The sequence below is a fragment of the Myxine glutinosa genome, chromosome 1 (assembly GCF_964187855.1).
Source record: "Myxine glutinosa chromosome 1, kmMyxGlut1.1, whole genome shotgun sequence".
Classification (NCBI taxonomy): Eukaryota; Metazoa; Chordata; class Myxini; order Myxiniformes; family Myxinidae; genus Myxine; species Myxine glutinosa.
The window spans coordinates 326181074-326208448 of NC_136261.1; the positions used below are offsets into that span (position 1 = coordinate 326181074).

The 27375-nt window shown below is 48.6% G+C and overlaps 1 protein-coding gene across 2 annotated transcripts in view; it reads left to right on the forward strand.

Moving 5' to 3' along the window:
• Positions 1-27375, forward strand: part of LOC137411496 (DEP domain-containing protein 1B-like) — a 140070-nt gene that overhangs the window by 105328 nt on the left and 7367 nt on the right. Inside the window, exons 8-11 of one of the 2 annotated variants that reach the window (XM_078769751.1) lie at positions 12142-12320; positions 17162-17338; positions 23898-24086; positions 25570-26653. In XM_078769751.1, the coding sequence (XP_078625877.1) occupies positions 12142-12320; positions 17162-17338; positions 23898-24086; positions 25570-25716 (692 nt within the window). In that variant the 3' untranslated portion in view covers positions 25717-26653. Of the gene's footprint in view, positions 1-12141; positions 12321-17161; positions 17339-23897; positions 24087-25569; positions 26654-27375 lie in introns of those variants that run through there. The other variant, XM_068096837.2, reaches the window with a different exon arrangement.

The window sequence follows — 27375 nt, forward strand, 5'->3', positions numbered from 1 at the left end:
GAAGGGCCCGTCGTACGGGGGCCGTAGCGGTGCCCGGTAGGCGTCGTGCCGGATGAAAACGTACTCCACCATGCGAAGCTCCGGGGCGACGTGGGAGGACGGGCAACCGTGGTGTGCCGTCGGCACCGGGGCGAACCTCTGGGCGGTCTCCTGCAGGGTGGAGCGCTGTTGCGCCGCGGACCAAGGAGCCGTGGAGTCGGGGATAAATTCGCCCGGTACCCGCAGCGGTTGTCCGAAGACCAGCTCCGCCGAGGACGCGCACAGGTCCGGTCATCCTTGGGCGCCGCCCTGAGGCCCAGCAGGACCCAGGGGAGCCTGTCAGCCCAGCTGCCGTCGCGGAGGCTGGCCCCGACCGTGGCCTTCATCGAGCGATGAAAGCGCTCGCACAGGCCGTTGGCCTGGGGTTGGTAGGCTGTGGTGCGGTGCAGTTTGACGCCGAGCCCTTGCGCCACCGCGCCCCAGAGCTCCGAGGTGAACTGGGGGCCGCGGTCGGACGAGATGTCCGAGGGGGCACCGAACCGGGCAACCCACGTGGCGATGAAGGCTTGCGCCACATCAGCCGCAGACGTCGCCGCCAATGGCACCGCCTCCGGCCACCGTGTGGTGCGGTCCACCATGGTGAGGAGGTGGGTGAACCCCCGCGAGGGGGGCAGAGGTCCCACCAAGTCGACGTGGACGTGGCCGAACCGACGCTCGGGCACTGTAAACGGGGCCAACGGGGCCTGGGTGTGGCGGTGGACCTTTGCGCGCTGGCACGCGAGGCACGTCCGGCCCAGTCGCGGACGTCCTTCCTGAGGCCATGCCAGACGAACTTCACCGCGACGAGCTTCTGGGAGGCCTTTGTGCCCAGGTGGGACAGGCCGTGGATGGCGTCGGAAACCGGGCGCTGCCAGCCAGCGGGTACGATGGGGCGAGGCCGGCCGAGAGAGACGTCGCACAGGAGGGTCGCGCCCGCGACGTCGAACGGCACCTCGGTGACGCGGAGGCCCATGACAGCGGTCCGCAAGGCCTGGACGCCGGGGTCAGCGGTCTGGTCCTCCGCCATCCGGGCATAGTCGATCCCGAGGTGGACCGCGTGCGCGACGGACCGGGAAAGGCAATCCGCCACCGGGTTGTCTTTACCCGCGACGTGACGGATGTCCGTCGTGTACTCGGACACGGCAGAGAGGTGACGTTGCTGCCGGGCCGACCCTGGCTCGTCGACCTTGGCCATCGCCAACACAAGGGGCTTGTGATCAACGAAAGCCGTGAACGGGTGGCCCTCGAGCAGATGGCGGAAGTGTCGGACCGCCAGGTGGAGCCCGAGCAGCCCGCGGTCGAAGGTGCTGTAGCGGCGTTCGTGTGGGCGAAGCTGCCGGCTAAAAAACGCCAGGGGCTGCCAAGCACCACGCACCCACTGCTCGTGCACCGCGCCCACCACATAGTCCGACGCGTCGGTGGTGAGGGCGATCTGTGCATCGGGCGCCGGGTGCGCCAGCATGGTGGCGTTGGCTAAGGCCAGCTTTGCGCCTGCAAACGCCGCGGCCATCGGCTCCGACCAGGCGATGTCACCTTTGCACAGCTTCCCCCGGAGGGCCTCGTGCAGGGGGCGGAGGAGCTGGGCGACGCTGGGCACGAAGCGGTGGTAAAAATTGACCATGCCCAGGAATTCCTGGAGCCCCTTGATCGTGCGGGGGCGCGGAAAACTCTTGACGGCCTCCACCTTGGCCAGTAAAGGGACGGCCCTGTGCCTGGTGATGCGGTGCCCCAAGAAGTCGATGGCGGCGACGCCGAAGCGGCACTTTGCGGGGTTGATGATCAGGCCATGCTGGCCCAGGCGTTCGAAAAGCGTGCGGAGGTGGAGCAGGTGCTCCTCCCGGGACGCGCTCGCGACTAGGATGTCGTCCAGGTAGACATAGATGAAAGGTAAGTCGCGCAAGACGCTGTCCATGAGCCGCTGGAACGCCTGGGCCGCATTCTTCAACCCAAAAGGCATCCGCAGGAACTCAAAGAGGCCGAAAGGGGTGATGACGGCCGTCTTTGGGACATCGTCCGGTTGTACGGGGACCTGGTGGTAGCCCCGGATGAGGTCCACCTTGGAGAACACGGTCGTGTTTGCCAACCGGGCGGAAAAGTCTTGGATATGCGGGACCGGGTAGCGGTCGGGGGTGGTGGCATCATTGATCCGGCGGTAGTCACCGCACGGCCGCCATCTGCCGCCGGGCTTCGGCACAATGTGCAGAGGAGAGGCCCAAGCGCTGTTGGAGCGCCGTACGATACCCAGCCATTCCAGCGTGGCGAACTCCGCTTTCGCCACGGCGAGCTTCGTGGGGTCGAGGCGGCGTGCCCGGGCGTAGACCGGCAGCCCGACCGTGGGGATATGGTGCTCCACCCCGTGTTTGACGGCCACCGCTGAAAAGGTGGGCCGCGTGAGGGCCGGGAAACTGGCGAGGAGGCGGGTAAACTCGTCCGCTGCCGGAAGCGTACAGACTCACCTCGCCGGGACGGAACCTTTCAGCAAGCCGCTTGGCAAGCCGCTCGGTGAGCCGCTCGGCGAGCTGCTCAACGAGCCGCTCAGCAAACAAGCGAGCGAGCTGAAGGTTTCGGCCTGGACGAGACGTCTGCGCTTAACTTCGACCAACAGCCCATGCGCACATAGGAAGTGCGCGCCGAGCAGGCCCATTGGCACGCTGGCGGTGACGAACGACCATTGAAAGCGCTGCCCTCCGAACCGCAGTGAGAGGCAACGCTTCCCGAATGTGCGGATGGGTGTACCGTTGGCGGCAAGCAAAGCGGGGCCCCGGCCCGCGGCTTGCTTGTCGGATGCGGAGGCAGGGAGGACGCTTACCTGCGCTCCTGTGTCGCAAAGAAAACGGCGCCCGGGCGAGGTGTCCGTGATGAACAGGAGGCTGCCGGAATGGCCGACGCTCATGGCCGCAAGTGAGCACCGGCCCGGTCGTTTCCCGACCCGTCAAAAGAACATGGCGGGCGGCACGTTTTAGCCTTGCCGCCGAACCTGGCATGGTAGTCGCACCAGGTTTGCGGCGGTGGCCCCCGCGGCGGCCGTGCCGGCGGTGGTGGTGGTGTCGGCGGTGGTAGTGGGTGGGGCGTAGCAGCGGCCACAAGGGAAGCAGGGGGCGCTGTAGCCCCCGCGCCGGGATCCACTACGGCAGCACCGTACACCGACCACGTGTCGCAGGCCGCAAAATACTTGTCAGCCTCTCCAGCCAGGGCACGGGGTTCCGTTATTTTGGAACCGGCCAGCGCGAGGCGCACGTGTACAGGTAGCTGGCGTAGGAAAAGTGCTTGGAATAAGAAATCCAGGCGCTGGTCTCCAAGCAGGGAGAGCATGAAATCCATCCGGACGGATGGTCGTGTGTCGCCGAGGGCGGGAAGGTCCAGGAGGCGGTCGGCACGTTCGACCTCCGTGAGCCCGAACGTGGCGAGGAGGAGACGTTTGAGTGCCTCGTACTTGTGGTCGCCCGGCGGGCGCCGAAGGATGGACACGACGCGGGCGGCAGTGCTGGGCCCGAGGGCGGCGGCCACGTGGTAGTACCTGGTCTCGTCCGCCGTGATGCCCCGGAGTTGGAATTGAGTTTCTGCCTGCACAAACCAAACGTCGGCTTGCGCTTCCCAAAACTCCGGGAGTTTGATTGCGACGGCGTTGGTAGCCATGGCGCGTTCGGGGGTCAGCAACGGCTGAACCAATCGGGGTCACCAGTGTGGTGCTGTGCACACACGACTCGATTGCCAGAGAGGTAGGCCACAACGCGTGGATACAAACAAGAGTCTTTATTACAAGCTCGCATATCAGCATTGGGCGGGCTCGAGCTTACAGCCCGCATATATGGCCCGAGGCCACGCCTTGCCCCCGGGCGTGGCCGATCGGCCGAAAGGTGGGGCATGTATTTCAGTTCCCCGCCTGGACGCTCGCGCCACCCACTGGTGCGCATAATTATTGACCCTTGTGCCCGCCACAATATAATATAACAAATATCATGAAACATTTACATTTTGTAGTCCATTGTATAATTTAAATAAACATAAATGCAAATTTCGCATGTGGAAAAAGTAAGTACACCCTTGGCTCTAATAGGTGGTATTGCCCCCTTTGGCAGAAACAACCTCAAGTTGGCGTTTCTTATAGCTGTCTACCAGTCTCTGACATTGACTGGGAGAAATTTTTGCCCTCTCCTCCACGCAGAATTCTTTCAGCTGTGCGATGTTTGAGGGGTTTCTTGCATGCACAGGTCGTCTCAAACCCCCCCCCACCCACCCCCCCCCCCCCCACATCTCGATGGGATTTAGATCCTGGCTTTGACTTGAACATTCCAGAACCCTCCATTTCTTTCTTTTCAGCCATTCCTTGGTGGCTACTGGTATGTTTAGGGTCATTGTCATGTTGCAAGGTCCACCTTCGGTTGAGCTTCACCTTTTCGACAGATGGCCTCACATTATCCTCAAGCACCCTCTGGTACAATGAAGAATTCATCGTGGATTCTATGATGGCGAGCTGCCCAGGCCCTGATGCAGCAAAGCTGCCCCAAACCATAATATTTCCACCACCATGCTTTACAGTTGGTATCAGGTTCTTGTGGTCAAATGCTGTCTTTGGTTTTCGCCAAACATGTCTTCTGGTACTGTGGCCAAATAGTTCTACCTTTGACTCATCTGTCCAGAGCATATTGTTCCAGAAGTGGTGGTCTTTGTCGAGGTGTTCATTGGCAAACTTTAGTCTTGCCCTGATGTTCTTTCTGGACAGCATAGGTTTCCTCCTGGCACACCTCCCATGTAGATCAAATATGTGCAGCCTCTTTCTAATGGTAGACTTGTGCACTTTGACATCAACAGTGGCAAGAGCTACCTGTAGGTCCCGTGATGACATTCCGGGGTTATCCGAGACTTCTTTCAGCATCTTGCGGTCTGCTCTCGGGCTGAACTTGCTGGGGCGGCCTGGCCTGAACAAGTTGGCAGTTGTTTGGCATCTTCTCCACTTGTAGATGATCTTCCGGACAGTTGAATGATTGATTTCAAATTGTTTGGAGATCTTTTTAAATCCCTTCCCAGACTTGTAGGCATCTATAATCTTCTTTCTGAAGGCCTCATAGAGCTCTTTTCATCTAGGCATGGTGACACCGCACACTTCAACAACAAAGAGCAAACCAAACTAAATGTCTGAGGTTTAAATAAGACAGGTTCCTCCAAGATCCTCTCTAAGGATGTTCTAATCATTTGCACCTGAGCTGGTGCATCTGATTCTAATTTGAGGTATTTGAAGTAGTGATAAATGTAGGGGTGTACTTACTTTTTCCACATGCGAAATTTGCATTTATGTTTATTTAAATTACACAATTGACTTCAAAATGTAAATGTTTCATGATATTTGTTATATTATATCACCTTTATCTATCAATATTGTTGAAATGAAGATCAAATAGCTGTATGTTGAAATATGTTGAAAAAGTCAAAACTTTACATGGGGTGTACTTACTTTTTCACGTGACTGTATATATATATAATTTTTATTTATTTATTTTATATATATATATATAATTTTTATTTATTTATTTTATATTTATATATGTAATTTTTATTTATTTATTTTATATATATATATATATATATATATATATATATATATATATATATATATATATATATATATATATATAAATTTTTTTTAAATCATACCACATTCCTTTTTGCAGACCATGTGCTGAATATTTTTCTCAACCACAAACACAATATTCCCACAGTCCCCTGTAACCACTTCATAAACGGCTCTGAAAACAGTTAATGTGATAATCACATACTCGGAACTGATTCTCCTCATCAGTGCCCCGAGGGCTTTTATCAGGCCAAGAGAGTGGCCCCGGCCATAAACGAGGGGAGGTGTGAAGCAAAAGAGTGAGGAAAATTGGAAGGTGATGTAAGGGTGCTGCATGAAGGGATCTGGGAGACTGAGGGAGAAAAGGATGTATTAAAAGCTTTGTCACTTGAGGCGATCACAGACTTTGTTCAGGGCTTGATCGATTAATTTATATTACCCACACAACACGAGTCTACTATAGTCCTTCTCTTCTCTCCTGTTTCCCTCTTTTGCTTCCTTCACGCTATCATTCATTTCGCTTTGACCGTCCACGTGCATTATTTATTTCATTCTCCTTCGCGCTTTGCTGGTCGTTGTTTATTGTGTGCGGTTCATCGTTGGCGTTTGGTTTTTCTTGCATCTTCCAGGTCTGTCCTTTCACACTCTTCCTTATATTTTCTCCTCCCATCTCGCACACCGTCGTTTTCACGTTCTCACGTCCGATAGCTCCGTCGCTGGACAGTCTGTCCCATCTACAAAGCCCGGGCACCCTGTCAGCATACACAGTCCATACACGCCACAAGCGATGTCACAGAACCTCAAGGAAACGCCCTGTCAGGAGGCATATTCCATGTGTGCCACGAGTGACGTCACAGCACCATACCTGCGTAGGGAACCTCCAGAGCCCTGTCAGGAGTCACATTAGACATGTGCCATGAGCGATGTCAAAGCACCATGGGAAAACACCGAGTCCGTGGCTGTGTAAGGTACAGGAGGGGAGATATCTCAGAGGATCCTAGCTTTAGTCAGGACATGGGAGCCAACAAGTGGAAGGTTACAACAACAAGGAACCAACAAGTCAACAAGTGGAAGGTTACAAGAACAAGGAACCAACAAGTCGACAAGTGGAAGGTATGCAGGAGGTCCGTCCTTTCCCCATCTATTTATTTGTATATCAGCTCATCTTCATTGCCAATCATTCAGACCATCATTCTTTGCAAATCACCAATCTCTCCCTTCCAGATTGGATGCATGATGCCGGCACACCTACTGTGGAGTGTTAAGTCATTGCAGATAAGGAGCCGATGGCAGGAATGTCGCTTAGGTTTAAGGGAAATGTATGAGTGCTGTAAATATTGCACATATTTACACATATATATATATATATTATGAGACATTTAATTTTCTCATCTGCCTGTAAATACCTGTTTGGCCTGCCGTTGTAAATATTTGCGTTTTTCTTGTTGCAGGCAATGAAGGCCATTTCTTTAAGAAACTGTGTGTTGACTTATTCTGTCCGTTTTGATGGTGACATAAGACTGGTGAGGCGTTTGGTCAGCTCAGATTTGTTATCTATGTTCAATCTCAGGTGCGGTTATGTGACATTGGTTTCGCTCGGCCGACTGACTGTTACAAACTATCAGGATCGTCCTTATTTATCTTGCTTAATTCACCAGTACGGTAAACCGACCTTGGGCTGGAGGAGCCGGCCAGAGTTGATAGTTGCAAATGGCATCTGGGGTCTAGCAGACACGCTGTCCTGTGATACATAGTAAACATGTAGTAGACACGCAGTAATGCCAAGGTATCCAGCAGCGACGCCACAAAAAGAAGGAAGCCATGACTATATATATATATATATATATATATATATATATATATATATATATATATATATATATATATATATATATATATATATATATTGTGAGAAACAACCTTGTTCTCACCAAATTAGTGCCCCGCCCACCACGTCACGTGACCTCCTTTCAGCCTCACGCGATTGGGTGGCTATTCGGCACGCGATTGGTGGAGGGTGAGAGAGCCGGCCGCCATCTTGTGCGACGGACGTGGCTCGAAGCCGAAGGCGTCGAGTGGAAAATAGAAAAACGGGGATTTTTTAAGCCTCACGACAGCCGAGTTGTGCTGATCGTTTATCGTTCTGTATTTTAAGAGTGAGTAACTCCGGAAGAGAACGAGTGATTCCCGGATATCGTAGATTGGAACTGTGAGTCATATTGCCTGTGTCGTGTTTGGAGCTTCTGGTGCCGACAGTTCCTGCAGGCTTTGTGCTGTGTATTCCACTCTGTTACCATCCATTGTTTTTGAGATCGAGCCAATAAATCATCGTGCCTACCCCTAGAGGCCGGTTAAAACACAGTTGTGTTTATTGAGTTCTCTTTGTCCACCCCGTGGACTACTTGAAGCCCGGACATTAACGTCAGTATTCCGGGCTGGAAGCATTTAACAGCCGGAGTCGCGACAAATGGGTTGCTCGTCCAAGGATTATTCAAGTAAGAGACATTCGAACTGAGACGGGAATTCTGCAGTGGACGACATCTTCCTGCATCTGCTCATCGTTTCCTCACCAGCAGACGCCATCTTGGAGGAACTTTCTCACCAGCAGACGCCATCTTGGAGGAACCTTCTCACCAGCAGACGCCATCTTGGAGGAACCTTCTCACCAGCAGACGCCATCTTGGAGGAACCTTCTCACCAGCAGACGCCATCTTGGAGGAACCTTCTCACCAGCAGACGCCATCTTGGAGGAACCTTCTCACCAGCAGACGCCATCTTGGAGGAACCTTCTCACCAGCAGACGCCATCTTGGAGGAACTTTCTCACCATAGGACGCTATCTTGTGTGGTACTTTACTACCGGATAAGTGAATAGTTTCCGGATCCCTCCAAACAAACCGACATTAAAAAAAAAACAAAAAAAAAAACGTGAGTTATTTGTACGTTGCATTTTTCTCATTGGCAATTTGATGTGCGTTGGTGATATTGTGTAGTTCGTGTCGTATTTCCCCAACAGAGCGTTGTGTTTGAATTACGTGTACCACCCCAATATTGTTTGCCTCCCCTGGGTGAATTGCCGTCCCATGTGGTGAAAGATATTGCTGAAATATTTCGATCCAGCCTCCTTTTAGACTCAGTGTTTTGTGCCTTGTCTTATGATAACTCGTAGCCAAGCTATGTCGACCAGAGAAGTGAGAGTTCAACCTGATCATGTTGACAGTCACGTGGGTGGCGCTGTGAGCGACGCAATCAGCCTTGACCCGGTCACTAAACCCGATATGTTAGGAAGCGATCCCATCATGACTAAATGCATGCGTTCGACCTTCTGGACCGGGCTGACTCCGGTTCAACAACTCGACATGTATAACAGGGAGAATGACAGGGCAGAGGCAGAGCGTATTAAGCGAGAAGACCGAGAGCATGCGGCAGCAGAGAGAGAGCATGCGGCAGCAGAGAGAGAGCATGCGGCAGCGGAAGCTGAACGCGTCAGAGAGCATGAGTTGCGAATGTTGACTGAACGACTGCGGGCAGAGGTGTCTGCTGCAAGCGTCCCGGAAACTGTTCATGTTCGTTTGCCGGACTGGACGGGAGACACGAAGCCAGAAGCGTATCTGGAGATGGCGGAGAAGTTGTTGGCTTCCGGTGGCATTGATGAGAGCTTGTGGGTCGGCCATCTTGTTAGCCATCTATCTGAGAAGGCGAGGGAGGTATATGCGAGGATGGCAACCGAGGACGCAAACAAATACAGGAAATTGAAGGCCGAGATTTTGAACGCCTATGCGGTGTCCGCGTGTATTTATAGGCGTAATTTTTTTAGTTGGACTCGTCAGTCCAGTCAAACCTATGAGGAACATTCGCGGGTCTTGTTGGAACAGCTGCAGAGATGGTTCAAGGGGAGCAAGGTTGAGTTACCTCAAGCGGTTGCGGAACTCCTGGTGCGTTACCGTATCGATCAACAGCTTCCGCCTGACTTAGCGTTGTTTCTTGTCGACAAAGACACTGTTTCCTTGTCAGACTGCGTCAACCTTATTGATAAACATGTTTTGGCGTGCAAAATGTTGCAAGTCACGCAGTCGCGTCGTAAGACGGAGGATTCTGCGATCAAGACCGCCCCCCGTCTGCCTGGCGGCTGGATCGAGGGGAAGGGTTCTCCGATGCCCTCCACTGGTGGCGGTCGCGAGCTGCAGGCCAGGGCACGGCCCTGGTGCGATTTCTGCAAACGCGTGGGGCACGGTGGAGACCGCTGCTTCTCTAACCCAGCTAGTCCGGCCTACCGAGGCAACCCTGCTGTTAAATCGGAGGGAGGTCAGTGGAGGTCATCAACTGGGCCCTCGCACACGACGGTGGCATCGGTGACAGAGGTCACTGCCACCGAGGCTAATTCCATTCATCCTCTGTATCAGGATTATTCAGGGACAGCCTTAGTGGGTGGCCCTGATTCGGTGCTGAAGTTTGAGGCCCAATACCTTCGGGATACTGGGGCGACACTGTGTGTTCTCCGGGCGGGGGTAGTTCCGGCCTCTCAGATGCGTTATACCGGCGAGTATATCATCCTTCGGGGCATTAACCAGGTTCCTGGCCGGTATCCCCTTGCCCTCCTCGAGGTCCGGAGTGACATTTTTATGGGTCCAATGACCTGTGCGGTGGTACCCTACTACCCGGTACCCGGGGTCTCCTTGCTGATTGGCAATGATGCCATGGCCAGGGAGGAGTCATTGACTCTGACCTGTGGGGTGGTCACTAGATCCCAGAGTAAACAGGCGGAGAGAGTGGCGGAGTCGGACATATCTTCACTCTGGCCCGAGGAGCCTAGCGCCTCGACTCCAGTTCCCGACGGTGACGTTGCGTCAGTTGAAGTCCACCCGAGCCTTCCGTCAAGCCAACCTCAGGTGCCGTGCTCCTCAGGGACCGCTCCCGCCTGTAACACGGGGACCCCAGCTACGTGTTCGCCGGTCGGCGAATCCGGGGAGGAGGATCAGTCCTCCGAGGCGGTTAGCGACCTCAGTTCTGGGCCGGAAGTCACTCCCGCATTGTCTGCGGTAACCAGTTTAGTGGAGGATCAGCACTTCGATCCCACCCTTGCCATCCTCTGGGAAATGGGAGAAGACTCCGAGCCGGGACGAACAGGCTACTATGTGAATGGTGCAGGTGTGCTGATGCATAAGTATTCCCCAAAGAACATCTCCTCCACCCAGACGTGGAAGGTTCGACACCGAGTTGTCGTACCGGGGAGGCATCGTCAGTCAGTCATGCAATTGGCCCATGACAATATTTCCTCGGGTCATGTCGGAGCTGCCAAGACCTTAGCCAAGGTCAAGAATCAGTTCCTATGGCCCGCCATGTCGCGAGACATCAAGCGCTATTGCGCTAGCTGTCCCATTTGTCAACGACTCGGAAAAGGAGTGAAGGTTTTCAAGGCACCCCTAAAGCCCCTCCCCGTGATCAGTCAGCCTTTCCAGTTTGTTGCCGCTGATTTTGTCGGACCTTTGCCAAAAACCAGTTCCGGGAAACGCTATTTGCTCCTCGGTCCGTTTTCCCTCCTGTAAACGCTTTCCCCAACTTGAGTTTGGCCCCCTTGTCTCTCTATTGTGCTTTGTGTGAAGTGTAACTCTTGTGGGGTAGATATTAATGCGGTGTATTGTGTTTAATATTGTGTTGTGGATAAACCTGGTTCATTGTATAAGCCTGTTAACGATTACCGCCATCATATTGCCATGTGATTTGCACCTACTACAAATACTGGTTTCAAAACGCCGTCTATCCGACGGGTTTTTTACTTAGGTGGGGAGGACTGTGAGAAACCACCTTGTTCTCACCAAATTAGTGCCCCGCCCACCACGTCACGTGACCTCCTTTCAGCCTCACGCGATTGGGTGGCTATTCGGCACGCGATTGGTGGAGGGTGAGAGAGCCGGCCGCCATCTTGTGCGACGGACGTGGCTCGAAGCCGAAGGCGTCGAGTGGAAAATAGAAAATAGAAAAACGGGGATTTTTTAAGCCTCACGACAGCCGAGTTGTGCTGATCGTTTATCGTTCTGTATTTTAAGAGTGAGTAACTCCGGAAGAGAACGAGTGATTCCCGGATATCGTAGATTGGAACTGTGAGTCATATTGCCTGTGTCGTGTTTGGAGCTTCTGGTGCCGACAGTTCCTGCAGGCTTTGTGCTGTGTATTCCACTCTGTTACCATCCATTGTTTTTGAGATCGAGCCAATAAATCATCGTGCCTACCCCTAGAGGCCGGTTAAAACACAGTTGTGTTTATTGAGTTCTCTTTGTCCACCCCGTGGACTACTTGAAGCCCGGACATTAACGTCAGTATTCCGGGCTGGAAGCATTTAACAGCCGGAGTCGCGACAATATATATATATATATATATATATATATATATATATATATATATATATATATATATATATATATATATATATATATATATATACTGTATATATATTTACTTCATCAAGTAGCCAGAAAAATTAAGGTAACATTCTGTTAGTTTGTCTGCTCAACCTGGCTTTGTGGATGTGACTCACCTGGACTGACTATATGACAGGTGTGCTGAGCCGAAGAGGCAGCGAGCAGGCTACTGAGGCCCTCCAGCTGAGCAGCCTCCTCTTGCCTCCGGCCAGTCGACGGCGCTTGCAACTGTTGCTGCGCCTCCTGGGTCGCATCTCACGTAACCAAGAGCTATTCTCCATGCTCTGCCCATCTGGCCTTCACATTAGAGACATGGTGAGTATGAACGACGTCATCCATAACTTTACCTTTATTTTGGTGGAATGTTAGTGTAGGCCAGAGGTTTGCACGTTTGCCTCTGAGTTGTTGAGCCCAGGTTTCAATCTTGGTGCAGCTCTTTCACGAGCCTCGATCTTGTATACAAAAAACAAAACAAAAAAAAAACTGTCACCGTGGTGTTCCGCAGGCAGCTTCAGGCATTAATGTATGATACAATGCAAAAACCTGTTCACAGTTTATCAGACTTCACTCAATATTGTATGGTAGGACAGAAGTAATAAAGCTGAGATGGGGAGTTTTTCTATATAAAAGTCGAGGCTCGTGGAAGAGCTGAAACACAGAATGGACCAGGATGCAAGATAACAAAAGAAAAGTATAAGGAGAAGGGAAAATGCCAACAGTAGGGCCAAAGGACAGAATCGATGGAAAGGGACAACGAGAGATGAGGTGTAGGGGAAAATGTATGATGTGGATAAGATGGATAAAGAAGCAAACTCTCAGGAAGTGAAAACTGGAAATTTTGGGTGGGGAGTTAACAGGGGTAAAACATATCAAGTATTTGGATGGGGAATGATCTGAGATGGTGGTGAACAGCTGTCTTGAACACCTGGAGGGAGGAATGAGATTAAAGTGGATGTCACGTTGGTTCCACAGGTGGGAAAAAGAGAAACAAATGATTGGTGGTGATCAATGATCCTAGATTTTGGAGGTTTCACCCGAAGGGGGTTGATGGTTCACCACATGCACACAGCAGAAACCTGGGGGTGAGGGGTAAGGACAGAGAGGACAGAGGGTGTTGATGTAAGAAGATAGACCACCGATCTATCCGTGATGGCAAAGCGACAGGCCCATAGACTCAGCTTCATTGTGGAAGATTCCAATGATGATGAACACCTTGGTTTCCACGCCGTCAAGCAGAGCAAGGTGTGAGGCAGGGGTGCCAGCCCAGAAGGGAGAGCAGTACTCCATCAAGTTGTGGATGAAGGCCTTGTAGGTGGATAGGAGTTCAGGTGTGCTAAGGAAGGACTGCACGATGGGAGATGACAGGCTTAGGAGGCCAAGGTTAAATTGTGGTTTGCCCAAGAAAGATCATGGCTAATAGAGAAAAAGAAAGAGAAAAAGAAAAAGAGAAAGAGAAAGAGAAAGTCAAATAGAAATAGAGAGAGGGAGGAAGACATAGTGTGTTTGTGTTCGTGTTCTCAGGATTGAAAGACATATTCCAAGTTATTGACCAACTTGGTTTTTGTCAAGGTCTGCAGAGAGGGAAGAGGCTGCTGCCTGTCAGTCTGAATGATGAGGGATGTCACAGCAGAGGGTGCATTCATCAGCAAATAGATAAAGAGGATTATCCATAGATTCAGAGAGATCAGTGATGAAGATTAGGAATAGAATTGGGCCTAGAACACTTCCTTGCGGCACTGCAAATTTAACAAGGAGAGAAAATGAAAGGATTCTGTTGAGATCCACATGTTGGCTGCGTGAGTGGAAGAAATCAGTTATGCAAGAATGTCAAATTGCCGCTCCTCGTAACTTCCCATAAGTCTTTGAATCGTGTGTGTGTGTAGTGTGTAGTGTCAGAGCTGTAACCTTTTTACCATTTGAGTTTTGTCATCACATTTTCACCAAAGCTTTATTATGAGAATATGGAGAAGGCAAATTAATAATTTTGTCAAAAGGTCAAAGGTCAGCATCACATAAAATCATCAATTTTCATGCGATTGACCTGAAATTGTAATAATTTGCAAATAGGGTCAATTAATTTGTTCACCAATCAAAAGCTAGAAGCAGATTTTTTTTTTTTATAGATCTAAAGCTCAAAGGTCAAGGCTGCATAAAATCATCAATTTTAATCTTGTATTTTTTTTAACTTTTTTTTTTTTTCGAGCATATGGAAGAAGAAGATGTCTGAATACAAACGGATGCGGACGGGCTTTACATTTCAGATGCTTTCTGGTTTAGCAGTTGCAACTGGTCCTACCCCCACCACCCCCTCCGCCCACCCCCCCTTACCCCCACTCCACCCCTTTATTTCATTTCCGCACACGATTAAAAACCACAATGTGATAAGCTCCACAAACTCTTAATCCAAACCGATCTTCAAAATTCCAACTTCAGAATTGACTCCAACAGTAACAGCAGTCCCAACTACTAAAAAAAGTGTTCTTTGCTAAAAACGTTTCATTCAGAAAACGCGTCTCTGAGGAGTTCCCATGGAAGTAAGAAGCAAGTTAAAAACGATTGTTAAGTTGAATTTAAAAAAAACAACCTCAGAACAAGAATGACAGCCTCGCTTAAATAAATGCATATATACACTGAGTTATAAAACTGCAAGATATGGTAAATTTTGCCAGGTTCCACTACAAATTTGGAGATTATTTAGTTTACAGCATCCAATCCTCATATCCAAATCCAAATTTTGATGATATGCTTCAATTATGTAATAATTTATTGTGTTTCCAAGGCAAGGCACGTTTGAGAAGGCCGAAACAAAATGTCGGCGGAACAACCCAGCGAGGTACAGTGGGATGATCAAGATGGCGGGCCGCCATATTGGTACACCACCACATCGGCTTTTTTTCTTACAAGCACCTCGTTTATCAACTTCAAAAATGGTGTTATACCACACTCAAACACCTAGTTTTCATCCTTGTAACCTGTTGGAGGTCCAGGTGTATCCATGCAAAGTTTGGGGCTGCTAGATTTCATGGTTTCGGAGTTATGGAGAGACAGACAGACAGACGGACCTTTTATATATATATCTTTCTATCTATCTGTCTATACAGTCACATGAAAAAGTAAGTACACCCCATGTAAAGTTTTGACTTTTTCAACATATTTCAACATATTTCAACATACAGCTGTTTGATCTTCATTTCAACAATATTGATAGATAAAGGTGACATCATATAACAAATATCATGAAACATTTACATTTTGTAGTCCATTGTGTAATTTAAATAAACATAAATGCAAATTTCGCATGTGGAAAAAGTAAGTACACCCCTACATTTATCACAACTTCAAATACCTAAAATTAGAATCAAGTGCACCAGCTCAGGTGCAAATGATTAGAACATCGTCAGAGAGGATCTTGGAGGAACCTGTCTTATTTAAACCTCAGACATTTAGTTTGGTTTGCTCTTTGTTGTTGAAGTGTGCGGCGTCACCATGCCTAGATCAAAAGAGCTCTCTGAGGCCTTCAGAAAGAAGGTTATAGATGCCTACGAGTCTGGGAAGGGATTTAAGATCTCCAAACAATTTGAAATCAATCATTCGACTGTCCGGAAGATCATCTACAAGTGGAGAATATTCCAAACAACTGCCAACTTGTCCAGGTCAGGCCGCCCCAGCAAGTTCAGCCCGAGTCTCGAAGAACCCCAGAATGTCATCACGGGACCTACGGTGAGCTCTTGCCACTGTTGATGTCAAAGTGCACGAGTCTACCATTAGAAAGAGGCTGCACAAATTTGATCTACATGAGAGGTGTGCCAGGAGGAAACCTTTGCTGTCCAGAAAGAATATCAGGGCAAGACTAAAGTTTGCCAATGAACACCTCGACAAAGACCACCACTTCTGGAACAATATGCTCTGGACAGATGAGTCAAAGGTAGAACTATTTGGCCACAGTACCAGAAGACATGTTTGGCGCAAAACGAAAGACAGCATTTGACCACAAGAACCTGATACCAACTGGAAAGCATGGTGGTGGAAATATTATGGTTTGGGGCAGCTTTGCTGCATCAGGGCCTGGGCAGCTCACCATCATCGAATCCACAATGAATTCTTCATTGTACCAGAGGGTGCTTGAGGATAATGTGAGGCCATCTGTCGGAAAGTTGAAGCTCAACCGAAGGTGGACCTTGCAACATGACAATGACCCTAAACATACCAGTAAATCCACCAAGGAATGGCTGAAAAGAAAGAAATGGAGTGTTCTGGAATGGCCAAATCAAAGCCCGGATCTAAATCCCATCGAGATGTTGTGGGGGGATTTGAAACGAGCTGTGCATGCAAGAAACCCCTCAAACATCGCACAGCTGAAAGAATTCTGCATGGAGGAGTGGGCAAAAATTTCTTCCAGTCGATGTCAGAGACTGGTGGACAGTTATAAGAAACGCCTACTTGAGGTTGTTTCTGCCAAAGGGGGCAATACCACCTATTAGAGCCAAGGGTGTACTTACTTTTTCCACATGCGAAATTTGCATTTATGTTTATTTAAATTATACAATGGACTACAAAATGTAAATGTTTCATGATACTTGTTATATTATATCACCTTTATCTATCAATATTGTTGAAATGAAGATCAAATAGCTGTATGTTGAAATATGTTGAAAAAGTCAAAACTTTACATGGGGTGTACTTACTTTTTCACGTGACTGTATATCTGTGTTGTGTTGTCTTGTCTTGTTACTGAACTACTCCCTCAAACTTTTGTGAAATCGTACCAAGTTTCCGGCCTGCACCTATCTCTCCAGTGTGTATGTCCTGAGTGAGGGGGACGGGGGGGGGGGGGGGGGGTGGTTATATTTTAGAAATAAAAGAAGTTATTTTGGAAAAGAATTTTGGACTTGAACCTTTAACTTGAATTTGCTTATAAAATGTAACGTCACAAATATTACAAATACATTTGTGCAAAATAAATGTTAATTATAGGTGTTTTCCAGTTGAACATCACACATTGACACCATTTTCTGCATTTTACATTTTTGTGTTTAAGGCTGTGGCAAGTATATACAGGAGATGATCTGAGGATGATTCTTCATTGTCATCTGGGTTAAGGAAGAGTTTTTCTTTTCACGTAGTGTACGCGCGTCGGGCGCTTTCTGTTCACGCAGCTGACACGGACATTCTGGAGTTGTGTGCTCCGCTCCCCTCACACGTCACACCTGGACGAGCTTCTCGCCTATCGTCTGCTTTCGTTTCTTCTTGAGCACTATGAAGAAGTACTCCGTGTGCCTACGAGACTCCGTGCGGCTGCCGAAGCACGTCTTTTCCAGCTGCGGCATCAACAGGTGAGACCCACCTTTGCCTCTTTGTTGCAATACTTGGATTGTTGTAAAGGCCATTTGTGTTTGTGCGGGTGGGAGACTGGGTGGGAAGAGGAGTGGAGGAAGAGGTGAACGTCACAATACTCATAAGGCCTTATACAAAGCAGCTGGTAGTGGTGCACATTGGCCTCCTGTAGGCACACTACAGCCAAAAGGTGTGTGCTGAGGGGATATATGAGTTTTAACTGAGCATCCCATGTGATCTACAAACATCTGATATGGACATGCCAATGCTATGTGTGATGAAAAGGCAGTTTTCCATTTTCTCTACAATGGAATGCTCACCCTTTTGTTCCGATGGAGGGCTAATGGTCGAAACGTCAGTCTCGTCTTGTTGTCGCAGCAGAAAACGTACTCATCTACATTTAGTTGATGAAATCCTGTTATTTGGTGTTGCATGACGTATGTACATATGCAAACCGAATGATATTAGATCTTTCAACTGCATGTTTTTTCACAAGCGCATTAAGAGGTACCTCATTTTGACCACCTCAGCGATTGATAACTTGCACAAAACACCATTTTTACACTTGCATTGCAATTATCATGTAATCCTTTCTTTTTTGTGTTCGTTCCTATGCAGCACAAGGTTGCGAGTTGTATCATTGGCTGAGGGCGCAGCTGTGCCGCTGATGCAGCGCCCTCTGCAGGTTCGGGCAGGAAATTGCAGTTTGTTCAGGATGCCTGTGATAGATCGCCTACTCTTCGTAAAGGACACCATGAGATATTTAACGTCCAGCAACAAATTCGAGCAAATGGGACACTCGGTGCATCCACGGGGAGGAGGAAATTCCTCTTGAGGAAATGCCCTGCTGAGTACGGTGGGAAAAGTGGTGCCATTGTTATGACGTCACTGGTACGCAGAGTATCACGGGAAGTGACGTTCGTGATGGTACTTCCCCCAAGCTCAGTGTGTGTGTGTGTTTGTTTGTGTGTGTGTGTGTGTGTGTGTGTGTGTGTGTGTGTGTGTCAGTCAGCTCTATTACGCACCTTAGCCCATTTATTTACAAAAAAACCAAAAAAAAAATGCCCGTACGAGGGAACATGCCTGTGAAACACCAGGATGACAGTTTATAGCTGGGTCGGGACTTAAACCTGGGCTAGACTGCTTAGAGCGAGTGTGCGCACCTCTAGGCTATTCTACTAGTCCTTTTGTATTATGATAATGTTACGGATTCGGCCCTAATGATTGTTGTTATGATTATTGTTGTTGGTTCGAAGTATTCTGGTGATGGTGGTTGAAGGGAAAGGGTTATTATAGTTAAAATATTTAAAAGCGCTCCTGGTAAAATGTGGCTGGAAATCCGGATCGTGACCGGAAGAGGTGGAGCGAGGAAGAAGAGGCGGTAGGAGATGGTGAAGAAACATGGTTGTTGATGCTCCGGACCGAGCGGTCGACGTACAGTGCGAGTGAACTTTGTGTCCTTGAAGGGAAGTTCGGGCGATAAGAGATATCGCCGGAGTGCGTGGAGCCTGTGTCGTCGGGTATCCTCATTGAGGTTCCGGAGGACCCTGGCCTCAAAGCCTGGGTTCGAGTGAAAGCCGTCCGCCATCTTCGCCACGCGAGCAACCTGCAGTGAACCGGTTTTGGTCGTATCGGCTGGGCATTATTCCCCGGTGGTTTGCCGGGGACGGCTGTGCAAGAAAGGGCACTTGAGAATTATACGGAGGCTCGCGGATTGAACCGCAAAAGTTGTACGTCGGAGCGCGTCTTTGTGAGGTTCCTTTCCACCGCTGTATTGCTGGGTGCCGAACAACGTGACCTCGGGGTCGCCTCGATCGCCTATGCCTCAATTGACTTTGATCGGGCCTTGACTCCCCGATCGCGGGAGCGCACAGAGACATTGGGACTTCGCTTTGGAGGGGTGCAGAGACATTGGAGAGGTGCCGTGAGTTTGGGGTGAAGGGGCTCGATATTGCCCCCATTGTTGTATGGCTCTTTTTGTGTGATTTCTAATATATTATTGTTTGTTCATAACCTGGTGTGGTTGCATTTATTGATGTGACTGTTTCATTTGCTGGTTCCATTGAGGGTTACATTATTTGCTTGATTTCAACCAAGGATAACACATCTTTCTGCCGGGGACCCTCTCGGGGTTCGGAGGTCTACCGAGACCAGAGGTAAGGGGAGGACCCCGTAACAGAAATTGGGGGCTCGTCCAATTGATATTCGTGGGCTCGCAATTGGGTCTGCGTCCGGGATCTATGAAATTCCTAAATGTAGTCCGGGAAAGAATTCCCTAACATTCCCAGAATTCCCAAATTTGGAACTTTTTCCAACATTCCCAAATTTTTTCCAAAAACAAACAACAACAACAACAACAAAAAAATTGTGTTGTTTGTTAAAAATTTATTGTGTGAAGGTTAACAGGTGTTACCAGTAGTCACTATGGAGTATGACGTAGAGAAGTTTACAGTGACCCCTATTGAAGCACAGTTCAGAGCGTTAGTAAAATCGGACCTCTGGAAATTGGCCAAACATTTTAGCTTGGAGGTCCGAACTAATATGAAGACGGCAGAGTTGCAGACAGTGGTGATACAATCTATGGTGGGATTAGAAGCATGGGAAGAGGTATCCTGGGATTGGTTACCAGAAGAGCAAGAAAATGTGGAGCTCTGGAAACTGGAGATGCAATTACAGAGCCAGGAAAGGGAAAAAGCAGAGGAAAGGAAAGCAGAAGAGAGAAGAGAAGAGAAAAAAACAGAGGAAAGGAGAGTGGAAAGAGAACTCCAGGAAAGGTTAAAAGTACAGGAAAGAGAACTCCAGGAAAGGTTAGAAGAGAAAAAAGCAGAGGAAAGGAGAGCTGCAAGAGAACTCGAAGCAGAGGAGAGAAGAGCCGAAAGGGAGTTAAAGGACTGTGAATTGGCGCGTCAGCAGGAAATGAAAGTCAAGGAGCTGGAGTTAAAGAGAGAACGGGGACAGGTACCATCCCTGCTGACTGGTTCGACACCTAGTCAGAACACCTGGGATGTTGGCAGACATGTGAGGCTGGTTCCACCCTTCAATGAAAAGGAGGTAGCCAAGTTTTTTCCACACTTTGAGAAAGTGGCTCGACAGTTAAACTGGCCTGAGGAGTACTGGTCCATACTAGTGCAAAGTGTTCTGGTGGGTAAAGCTCAAGAGATTTATTCGGCTTTACCAATTGAGCAATGTGCAGATTATGAGGTATTGAAGAAACACATTCTCAAAGCCTATGAATTGGTCCCGAAAGCTTACCGGCAAAAATTCCGGAATGCCAGGAGGAGGGAGAGTGCGACCCATGTGGAATTTGCCAGAGTGAAGGAAACCATGTTTGATAGGTGGTGTGATTCAAAAGGAGTGGGGAAAGACTTCGAACTATTGCGACAATTGATCCTGGTGGAGGAATTCCAACAGTGTGTCCACGAGGACATTAAAGTTCATCTGGAGGAAAGGAAAGTACCAAAGCTGTATGAGGCAGCCACCATGGCAGATGACTATGCCTTAACACACAGGATGGGGTTCCACAAACTGAACTTCTCGCCCAGACCTAGCCAGGGGAGCTATGGTACATCAGGGGCGGAGAATGAAAATCCATGGGGGCGGCCTCGGGATGAAAATGAGGTCCACTTTGATGCCACGAATTCTAGAAATCAGAAGAATGCGGTTCCAAGACAGACCTATCGTCCGGGGGACTCGAGGCAGACCGCCGCCCCCATGCCTTGGCAGACCACGAGGTTCTCCTCCGGGCCTACTTGCACTTTTTTCCAAAACCTGGACACTGGATGTCCAACTGTTATGCTCTGGGAAAGGAAAATCAGGAGCGGAGTTCGACTAGTACGACTCCAAATGCGATGGCCATTGTGAGAAATCGCCCTCAAAAGGGTTTCCAACCATTTATTTCCGAGGGGTTTGTGTCACTGGATGGAGCCTCGACTAACCGGAGACCGGTTAGGATATTGAGGGACACAGGAGCACATCAATCTTTAATGCTTGAAGGCATCTTGCCATGGTCCGAGGAGACGGCAACTGGGGATAGTGTTCGTTTACAGGGGATTGGTGACTGTGTTAGTGCTCCACTTCATGTCATCCATTTGGAGTCCGATTTGGTGTCAGGTCCGGTCACCATCGGTTTACAAGCCACGCTTCCTGTAGAGGGAGTATCGGTTGTTATCGGGAATGATTTGGCCGGTGGTCAAGTTTATGGTAACCCGATGGTTGTTAAAAAGCCCTGTAGGAAAAATAACACCACACCAGTTAGGGATGGCAACAAGTTTAGCAAGTTATTTGTAGGTGGACTGAACTTCAAAACACAGGAAGATGTTTTGGAGTGTGCCTTCAGCAAATATGGACCGCTTTTGGAAGTGCTGCTGATAAAAGACAGGGAGACACGAAAGTCAAGAGGGTTTGGCTTTGTCACATTTGAAAACTCAAAGGATGCCAGAGAGGCAGAAAAGGATCTGAATAGCAAGGAGTTGGAGGGTCGGACCATCACTGTAGGGAAGGCATTTCCTAGGGGTCGAGGGGGCTACAGAGGAGGACCACGGAGTCGTAGTGGTGGTGGCCGAAAGCGATAGCATTGGAGGCTTCCAGAGTTATGACAGCTCCCGAAAGAAGGATTATCAGAGCAGTGGCCGAGAAGGAGACCGCCAGTCAGGTGACTACTGTGACAAGTGGTCCCACCGTAATTATTAGGAGTCCGGAAAAATTGAAGCACTGAATGCTGCGGAGCCGCCGAGCCAAGATTCCTACACGGACTAACCGTGAACGCCACGTTCCTAAAGGCGTCCAGGTAGTGAACTTTCCTGCACGGACTAACCGTGAACTCCACGTTCCTAAAGGCGTCCATGTAGTGAATACTTCCAGGCCTCACCACCCAACCACCATGGAACCTGGCTTTCAGCTCGGCCTCCCGGGGAGAGTGCTATAGATTTGCTGGCCTTTGGGTTTTTGATCACAACCCCTTAACCTTCATTCAAGAGAAACTAGAAGTAAAAATCAGAGGGGCAGGGACAATGTCGTTGTTGACGCTTGGTCCAGAGGGAATTAACTTTGGAAAGCTCTGGGGGTTGTGTAAAATTTTGTTGCTTTATTTTTGGGGAAGGTTGAATATTGTTGCCCACGGGGATTGCTGATTTGGGTTGTGAATTTACTTTTGCTTGTTTAAAGAGGGCATGCAAAGAAAGTTTTCGCGGTGTTCAAACTTTCTTTCTTGAGGGGGGGAAGTGTTACGGATTCGGCCCTAATGATTGTTGTTATGATTATTGTTGTTGGTTCGAAGTATTCTGGTGATGGTGGTTGAAGGGAAAGGGTTATTATAGTTAAAATATTTAAAAGCGCTCCTGGCAAAATGTGGCCGGAAATCCGGATCGTGACCGGAAGAGGTGGAGCGAGGAAGAAGAGGCGGTAGGAGATGGTGAAGAGACGTGGTTGTTGAGGCTCCGGACCGAGCGGTCGACGTACAGTGCGAGTGAACTTTGCGTCCTTGAAGGGAAGTTCGGGCGATAAGAGATATCGCTGGAGTGCGTGGAGCCTGTGTCGTCGGGTATCCTCATTGAGGTTCCGGAGGATCCTGGCCTCAAAGCCCGGGTTCGAGTGAAAGCCGTCCGCCATCTTCGCCACGCGAGCAACCTGCAGTGAACCGGTTTTGGTCGTGTCGGCTGGGCATTATTCCCCGATGGTTTGCCGGGGATGGCTGTGCAAGAAAGGACACTTGAGAATTATACGGAGGCTTGCGGATTGAACCGCAAAAGTTGTACGTCAGAGCGCGTCTTTGTGAGGTTCCTTTCCACCGCTGTATTGCTGGGTGCTGAACAACGTGACCTCGGGGTCGCCTCGGTCGCCTATGCCTCAATTGACTTTGATCGGGCCTTGACTCCCCGATCGCGGGAGCGCACAGAGACATTGGGACTTCACCTTGGAGGGGTGCAGAGACCTTGGGGAGGTGCCGTGAGTTTGGGGTTAAGGGGCTTGATATTGCCCCCATTGTTGTATGGCTCTTTTTGTGTGATGTCTAATATATTATTGTTTGTTCATAACCTGGTGTGGTTGCATTATTGATGTGACTGTTTCATTTGCTGGTTCCATTGAGGGTTTTATTATTTGCTTGATTTCAACCAAGGATAACACATCTTTCTGCCGGGGACCCTCTCGGGGTTCGGAGGTCTATCAAGACCAGAGGTAAGGGGAGGACCCCGTAACATTAACCATAGATTTAACTTTTTATGGTAAATTAAAAAATTCTTTTCATTAGACCATTGACAAGCTGTGAAATAACTGTGAGCTTCCTTTATTTAAACATTATCCATTTCCCTTGATCGTTCTCTTAAAATTAACGTGACATTGGAACTTTGTGGTTAACATGAAGCGAATTGTTGAGCTTTAATTAATATGACTGTGAATATGTCAGCGTTTTGGATGGTAATGTCAAAAATGATGACGATTATTATCATTTTATCCACTAAAATGATCAATTTTTTTTTTTGCAATTTTTACATCATTAACCCTAACCCACCTTCCTTATATATACCCCCCCCCCCCCCCCCCACCATGTTATTTCTGTAGCCGTGCTCTTCTGGTGTTGCCACAAGCTCCATTATGCAACCAAGCTACTCGTTCTGCAGGCAGATCACTGTGCATGAATTCCAAGAGCAGGCCGGGACCTCGTCCCACACCGCCATCAAACGCCTTCTCGAGAGCATATCAAGTGACCAAAATATGGATCCACGCCTTCGAACGAAGCACCTCAAACAGGTAATTGCTTATGCCACCCAAGGTGGACGGAGGTTATGTTTTACACCCCTGTTTGTTTGTCTGTGGGCAGGATATCTCAAAAAGTTATGGACAGATTCAGACGAAACTTGGTGGACAGGTTTGGTGTGTGAGCAGGAATAATTATTTCGATTTTGGTGAAGATCCAGATTTGGATCCGGATACTCGAATTTTTCAAGTGGTTCTTCACTATTGAGATCAATAGAACCGCCTTTCGAGGCCATTTTTCCCCACAGAGCAGGGGTTGGCCTTTTTCGGGCACCGTTGTCCCCTTTTTGAAGCGATGTTTTATGGCTGGATGCCTTTCCTGCCACCAACCCTATTGGTCGCCTCTTGCGACGCGCAGGGAAATACCAGTGACCTGGTACTCAATTTGCCGACCTCGGAAGGATGACAGGCTGAATCAACCCCCCTGGCGTTAATTCAGCGATCGACCGGGATTCTAACCCAGGATCCTAGGATCCCAAGCCGGCACCTCAACCGCTAAGCCAACACCAGGCTTATTCTTCACTATTGAGAGATTGGGCCAAAATAGATATATTGCACAGTGTCTCAAAAAGTTATGGACAGATTCAGACGAAACTTGGTGGACAGGTTTGGTGTGTGTGCAGGAATAATTATTTCGATTTTGGTGAAGATTCAGATTTGGATCCGGATTCTAGAACTTTTAAAGTGATTCTTTAGTATTGAGAGATTGGGCCAAAAACTATATATTGCACAGTATCTCAAAAGTTTGTTTACGGATTCGGAGGCAACTTGGTTTCGAGGTTGCGTGTGTGACAAAAACAAGCCAATTCGATTTTGGAGATGTGGGTGCAGATACGGCCTATCTGGGATACGAAACCTAAGCTGTTCAGCCTGGTGGAGGCATACGCTCTATCGAGTTCCATTCTAGTTGCTACCTGTTTATTACACATTATGTCATTGATATTAACATTGTTTTGCTATCTTTTGTATAAAACTAGGACACTGTAGATGAGGCCAAATTGTTCACAGCATGCACTCATGGGTTGTAGGGTTTGTACAGATGATCACCTCGTTCCCATTTATTCAATCAGAAAGCATCTGTGTATTGAGTACATGGAAATGGTGGAATTTTTACTCCCACTGTACGTTCCATATATTCTTTCCACCGCCCTACCACTCCCTCTTCCCTCCCCTTGGGTGCCCATATGTAACAGAAGTTATCTGTGAGTGAATCCCATACGACAATCGGGCATTTCCTTCACCTGTTTGCCCTAACCCCCTCTTAACCTCTTATCATCCTATATCGTAAATACTCTCTGCTCATCCCCTCCCCTCCCCATCCCTTTCCCCTTATCCAATGCTTTCTTCAATTTCCTTCCTGTCTATGGAAAATCTACATGGCCCTCCTAATGTAACTTTATTTCATTCCTGCATTATGAACCCTTCCGAAGGTGGTAGACAAGGTTTTTTTGCTAACCGTAGCCCGTCTGTTACCCAGTTCCAGAAGGCTTACCCAGACATTTACCGACAGCGGTTTGGCGCACTGGATGAAGGGCCCCAACCATTGGCTGAACGTCGAGGCCTTGGAGATAGCGTCCACCGGCGGCCCTGCCAAGTTCAGCGCAAGTCCAGCCTGCGGTGGTAGTGTGCCACCCTTTCTGCCAGTGTTTGCCATCGTGTTATTTCTCTCTGCCGGACTATTATTCCTTATTTTCATGGTTTGGATTTTCTTTTCCTCGATATTGTTTCACAATTCCAGTACCGATTCGTCGATTATTTGTTTCGCTAACATCCTGACAACACCCTGTTCTTCGCTCTGACAGCATGAGAGTAATTGTCCAGATGTTGGTTGATTTGTTGGTTCTAACACTTTCTGTTTCTACACAGCTGCTTTATCGGTGACTGCAACCCACTGATATGAGTGGTGGTCATAAAACTAGTACAACTTGATACTCAAACAAACCAGAACCACAAGTCGGCCTTGTACAATTATTTCCTCAAACAAGACAAAAAAACATTTGTTTATTTCTCGAATTATAATCTCCCTTCACATCAATGCATTTGCACCGGGGAAAATTGGTGTTACCACTGCTCCTGCATACCAGGCCTCGGTTGCATCGAGTTCTTCGTTTTGAAAATATTTCCAAGAAAGTGTTGCAACAGGGGTTGGGATAACTATAGTCACTTGAGGCCTGGTCGAGACTGCAAGGTACGTTACTCAACTGCTCAAAGAAAAGACTGAACAGCGGACTTTGAGATGTGGGCCTTTTGTGCAGGTGCATTGTTGGGAAGGAGGAGGAGCACACCTTCCTCATTCATTCCCCTCAAAACTTCTTCTTGTTGGACTCTGTTTCTGCAACAAATTTGCATAATATTCAGCAGTAATTGAGGTACAATGGGGCTTATCTATCAGCAGAACACGCCTGACATCCCAAAATTGGATGATATAATTGAAAGTGTGACTTATTGGAGGCAGGTGACCTCTTCTGTTTCCGCTGCTTAGATTCGTGTTTGCTTCTGGGATCCCAGTGGTGGTTCCTCTCAAGTTACCAGATGAACATATAAAGCTCTGCCGGATCAACTTTATCGATCTCCAAAACCTCAATAGTTGATTCGATCATGACAATGAGATTTCTGGGTACCCATGTTGCACATTATTTGGCACAACACAAATGGTCATCAATGATGGCCAAAGCACTACCATGAGAAAAACCAGCCTCTTCTGCAATCTCATTGACATGAATAATTCATTCATTGCGTATCAATAATGATTCAACCAGAGAAATTGATTCATGGTCAATGGGATTCAAAAGCCATCCAGACCAAGGGTCATCTTGAAGGTACTTGTAATCAGACTTGAAAGATTTAGCTCTAGGGTGCCATCATCTTACTCAAGGTGGGTTTTCATGGGACACGCGAACGGTTCGCGAAGGATGCGAATGTCAAAAAAATGGCAAAGTCCAACATTCGTATTTTAGGCTCCAAAAGTTCGCCAAACATGCGCGGGGGTTCGGAAGCGTCGTCAATTGTTCGCAGGAGTCGTTTTTTGTTCGGCGGGTATTTCAAAAATGTTTGAAATACCCAGACATCAAAAATGTTTGAAATACCCGCCGAACAAAAAACGACTCCTGCGAACAATTGACGACGCTTCCGAACCCCCGCGCATGTTTGGCGAACTTTTGGAGCCTAAAATACGAATGTTGGACTTTGCCATTTTTTCGACATTCGCATCCTTCGCGAACCGTTCGCGTGTCCCGTGAAAACCCACCTTCAGCCATATTGTGTTTGTATTCAATATACTAGT